The sequence below is a fragment of the Athalia rosae genome, chromosome 2 (assembly GCF_917208135.1).
Source record: "Athalia rosae chromosome 2, iyAthRosa1.1, whole genome shotgun sequence".
NCBI classification, from domain to species: Eukaryota; Metazoa; Arthropoda; class Insecta; order Hymenoptera; family Athaliidae; genus Athalia; species Athalia rosae.
Window position 1 is genome coordinate 16008431 of NC_064027.1, and position 4649 is coordinate 16013079.

Consider the following 4649-nt stretch of genomic DNA (forward strand, 5'->3'; position numbering starts at 1 on the left):
TATTCAGTGTTTAAATAATCTTTTTCAAATGTACGAAAAGTGAACAAAACATAATTGTCACAGGAAATAAATACAATAAAATTACAAACTGCTCCCCCTCATGCAAGGTAGAGAGTTACGCGGATGTGATGGATATAATATTATTTCTCATAATATTTTGGTATTTTATCATCGCGTTGGTATCAGTCATAATTATTTGTATTCAAACACGGCCGCCAAAAATGACCATCGGGCGCTCATCATCCCTCTGCGGTTGAGGCGGAGGACGGCAGTTGGAGGCGACCGTCTTTACAGATCTTCAAACGCTTCAGTCAACGTCAAATCAAAAAATTTCCTAACCCTTCGCGATCAGCGAATTACTTGACGGGTACAAACACAGCTGGTCTGAAGTTGCTGAATTCTTCAGCGACCTATTCACTGCCGCAAAAATGAGTTCTGGGTTTATATCTGAGGCTGAAATCAGCGAACAACGAAAATTACGGCAGCAGGAATGGGACCGTGTAAGATCGGCTGACCAACCATTAGGTTAGTCAAATTACTAGATCATTGCCTACTCTTCAAATGTTACTTTGGGGAAATTCACCTGATACTTTGAATAGAGCTGCGAAATTAATGAAGAATTGTTCGCCAAATTGTCTACATATGCCGTAGGCCCATTTAGAAAATAGCTTCCAACTCAAAAAATCTACTGATCATTAACCAGTGCAGATTCAATGAGATGGAGACCCTTGTCTACTGGATCTATGTTTATTTATTTCTGATTTTTTTATTGTTACAGAGGCACCAGAGGAGTCTTATGATCCAAGATCGTTATATGAACGTTTACAAGAACAAAAAGGCAAACGTGAATTAGAATATGAAGAAGCACATAAGCTCAGTAGGTGTTGATCTATGAAATACTTTACTTTTAAAGATCGGTAAACCTCAATGATTTAAAATGATTTGAGTAATCTGAATAATTGCCATGTATATCCCTTTTCAGAAAACATGATTAAAGGCCTTGATGACGATGAGGTCGAATTTCTTGATTTAGTCGATCGTACAAAACTTGAAGAGGAACGAAAAAAAAACTTGGAAGAAGAAAAAGAGATGAGAGATTTCAAAGCAGCTGTTGCATCCTTACAAGAAAAATCATTAGATGAAAGATTGAAACAGGAATTGAAACACCCACCGACAACCAACAAAAATGTATCTAGTGGAAGGTATGAAGTTGAAATCATTGCGCTGACTCTACCCACAGCATCATATACATTATCGATTGTAAATGCGATGGAGAGTCATCATTAAAGGTTCTATTTTGTCTGAAACATACTAATTTTTAGTCAAATTTCAGTGGAAGAAATTCACAGTTGAGGTTGTTAGCTGGAGCTGTTGTTAAAAAATCGGGAAAACAGCCAAGTGGTATGTTCCTTGCTGAAAATATTTAGTTTCTATTTTTTGAAATAAACGAGACTATGATTGCTTTGCACTCATCTCTTTTTCGAAATATTATAATGTCGTAAAAAATTCCGAAAACACTAGGTGTTTCAGTTTTTAGCAGCTATTTCATTTGCCATATTAATTATTGAATTCCATTAGGAGACGGTGCCATTATTTTATTATATTACAGGAAGCGATGCTCCGACTAAAGGAACCAAACGAAAGCTTTCTGAAACTGAAGAGGATAGTACAGTGCCAAAAACCAAAGACTGTTCTGGTCAGGTTGTGGAGAACGTAGAAAATTCTGACAAGCAATCAAACAATACTGAAACTGAAACTAAGACTCTGATAGATGGTGTAAGAGTTCAGAAGGAAGATAACCTCACTGGTGGGATGAAGTGCATCGGAATACTACCTGGACTTGGTTCCTATCAACATTCAAGTGACAGCGAAGCCAGTTCCGATTCAGATGAAGAACTCGAACAGTCTAAGTACGACCTTTTAGGACGAAAGATAGAGATTAAGACTTCCAAAGACAAGGACGAAAGCTAGAAACCCACGAAAACTCAATTTTTTTTATGATATTGCTGCCCCATTCCTAGCCTGTGGAAGATCAACTTATAAGTTGAAAATAGGCACAGATTCCTACTCGATCTTAGGTGCTTAGCCATCGGGCGTACCATTCTACACTTTCAACTGTTTCTCAGTTATATGAATCGAGAAAACATCCTTTGCACCTGAAGAGTCCGAATAGTAACTGAGGTAGGATACGGTTGGAATATATTTTGTATTGATTACTCTTATACTGATTTACGCAAGAAATCTCTAGCAAAGTGAACGGGGTATTTCAGAGTCTAAAATATAACAGGATTCTTTGGCAGATGAAACGTTGACTGAACATGAAACTTAATTTTCTGCATTCTTGAATTAATGAAACAAAAAGAAGAGAATAAACTCAAGATGTGAAATCTTGTCGAAGCTATTCATTTAGGGTCGAAAAGTACAGTAAAGATACTATTTTATTCAGTCGCACACAATGAAAATAATCTCATTTTGTTGAGAAGGTACATAACTTGGCTCCATGACGTACCTAGAATTACACTTGAGATTAGTAACAGGTATAACAAACGGATTGTAGATCGTTGTTGGGGCGAAAGATGATGAAGAAAAGATATATGATTTTGGCCCAATTCATAATGAAATATTTGTATTTCAGTTCATAAAGTATCGCGATAGCAGAAGGCACCCAAAATTGCTTCTGTTCAAAGTTTATTGAATATCTCTAAATGTACCATACTTTGGTATGCGTTTCAATTTTGTAGGTATAATATTGGTATAATTATTGAACATTTCCTCCCAAAGACCCGAAATACATTACAAACGAATACAGGGAGAATATAACAATAAAACGAAGCAGATTTTCTCTCGTGTATTTTTCAACTTCCTTGTCTATCGTTGAATTTCATTTAGTAGTTTTCATTTTATTAATATTTTCATACGTGTTCTAAGATTTTGTTGATAAATCCTACTCTTGTTAAGTATTGCTTTTTTTTCAATTACCCGCCGTTGAGCACTGCAATGAATCGGTCTGGCAAGTATACAGATTTCATACATAAGTATCATGTATAGGGTGCGTGCAGAGAGCAGTACCGTATACGTAGCACTGAAACGTTGACTGAAATACGTAGAGTATACGCAGTACGATCAAAATAAAGTCATTATCGGGTTTGCCGGCGTCATGATCAGGCGTGTTCTAACCTATGTAGCCAAGTAACGTAGTAAACAGAGAAGTACTTGTTTCGGGACATAACCCATTAGGGTCAAACCTTCAGCATAAAAGAAAAACAAAAATACTTGATTATCAACTCAATACTATAAGCAAATAATCATGTCGTCGGTTGACGTAGGATCACTAAAAGATAACAAGGGGAAAAACCAGGATGCAGTGTTCTGTACGTTTTGTCCCTCAAAAATATTGAATCCTGGAACTGCCACCTACGTCAATCTTGAGGTAAGAGAAGTCATCGTCAATTAGAGTTGGATTTTTCAATGCGCATTCATTATCCTCATTAGCGTCACCGACAGTTTCCAATTTTCAAATTTGTTTTCGACTTACAATTAGCATTGGCGTTTGGTCCAGAAATCGAGTATCAAGAGATCCGTAACTGGCACATTGTTACCAATCAGCCATTGCTCTGCACTGTCAAAATACATTTAAATAAATGAATTTGTCGCATGCTAATTATAAAAATAAGCAATTCACACTCTATACTCAGTTTACTAAAAGTTTCCTTTATTTTGCTTTGTTGTTTTCAGATAGCAGTAAAACTTCATCGAATGCAGCGAAAAGGTGAAGGTGAGGCTGGTGAAGAAGAAGCTATCGCAGAGTACTGGATGGTTGACGACATGTACACCTTTGAAAACATTGGATTTTCCAACACCGTAGATGACCTGAAGTATCTTATCTGCGCAGATTGTGAAATGGGACCTATTGGTTGGCATGATCTTACGGACAAGAAATCATACATTGCTTTATCCAGGGTGAAACACGCCTGATTAATAGCTAATTACAATAACGCATCAATGTAATGTTAAGCATGATGAATTTCTGAGATCGTCTTAATTCCGAATCTTTCGACTTCTCGAATCATGAAATGGTGTATAAGCTGTGTGAAATAATTCATCATTATCATTGAAAGAAGTCATTAAATATACTGACTTATTAAGAAAATACATGCATCATTAAACGTTCACATACTTCCATTGAGTAAATGAATTTGCACAGCTTAAGAAAATTATTTCACTGCCCAATGTGATGTCACAATTTAAGTGATGATAGAATTCTATTTAGATTCGAGTAGCGTAAGTAAACCGGCCAAACTTCTTGCCACGTATATGTACCTTATCAGATATTTGAAATCATTTTGTGAACATTTGGATAAAGTTAAGTCTTTGACACCTTTACGTTGCAATTAGGTATAGAACTTACCAAACATAGACGTGTGTAACTCGTCGACTATGAACGCCCTTACGCGTTATTTGTATTTTGCGAGTAATTTTGTAATATTGATACTTTGTGGTACGCGGTTAGCGCGTATCGTGTTTAAACTTTACTCATAATCGCGATACACCTATGCGACGATGAAAATAACTCTACTATACTTGGTACGCTTCAAGATTCGTTTAGGAATAATGATACATTGTGTTACGACATTACTTTATACAATTGT

General features: G+C 36.3%; 1 protein-coding gene across 2 annotated transcripts; it reads left to right on the forward strand.

Moving 5' to 3' along the window:
* The first annotated feature begins 196 nt into the window (after positions 1-196).
* On the forward strand, positions 197-3874 carry LOC105692127 (PSME3-interacting protein). Of its 2 annotated transcripts, XM_012411137.3 has the most exons (6): positions 197-525; positions 779-877; positions 983-1202; positions 1334-1401; positions 1610-1910; positions 3736-3874. In XM_012411137.3, exons 1-6 carry the CDS (start codon positions 429-431, stop codon positions 3737-3739), a joined length of 789 nt encoding a protein of 262 aa, XP_012266560.2. In that variant the 5' UTR covers positions 197-428; the 3' UTR covers positions 3740-3874. The 2 variants fall into 2 exon arrangements, with proteins under 2 accessions (XP_012266560.2, XP_012266559.2); XM_012411136.3 differs by lacking the exon at positions 3736-3874 and having other exon boundaries at positions 200-525; positions 1610-2842.
* The last annotated feature ends 775 nt before the right edge of the window (positions 3875-4649 follow it).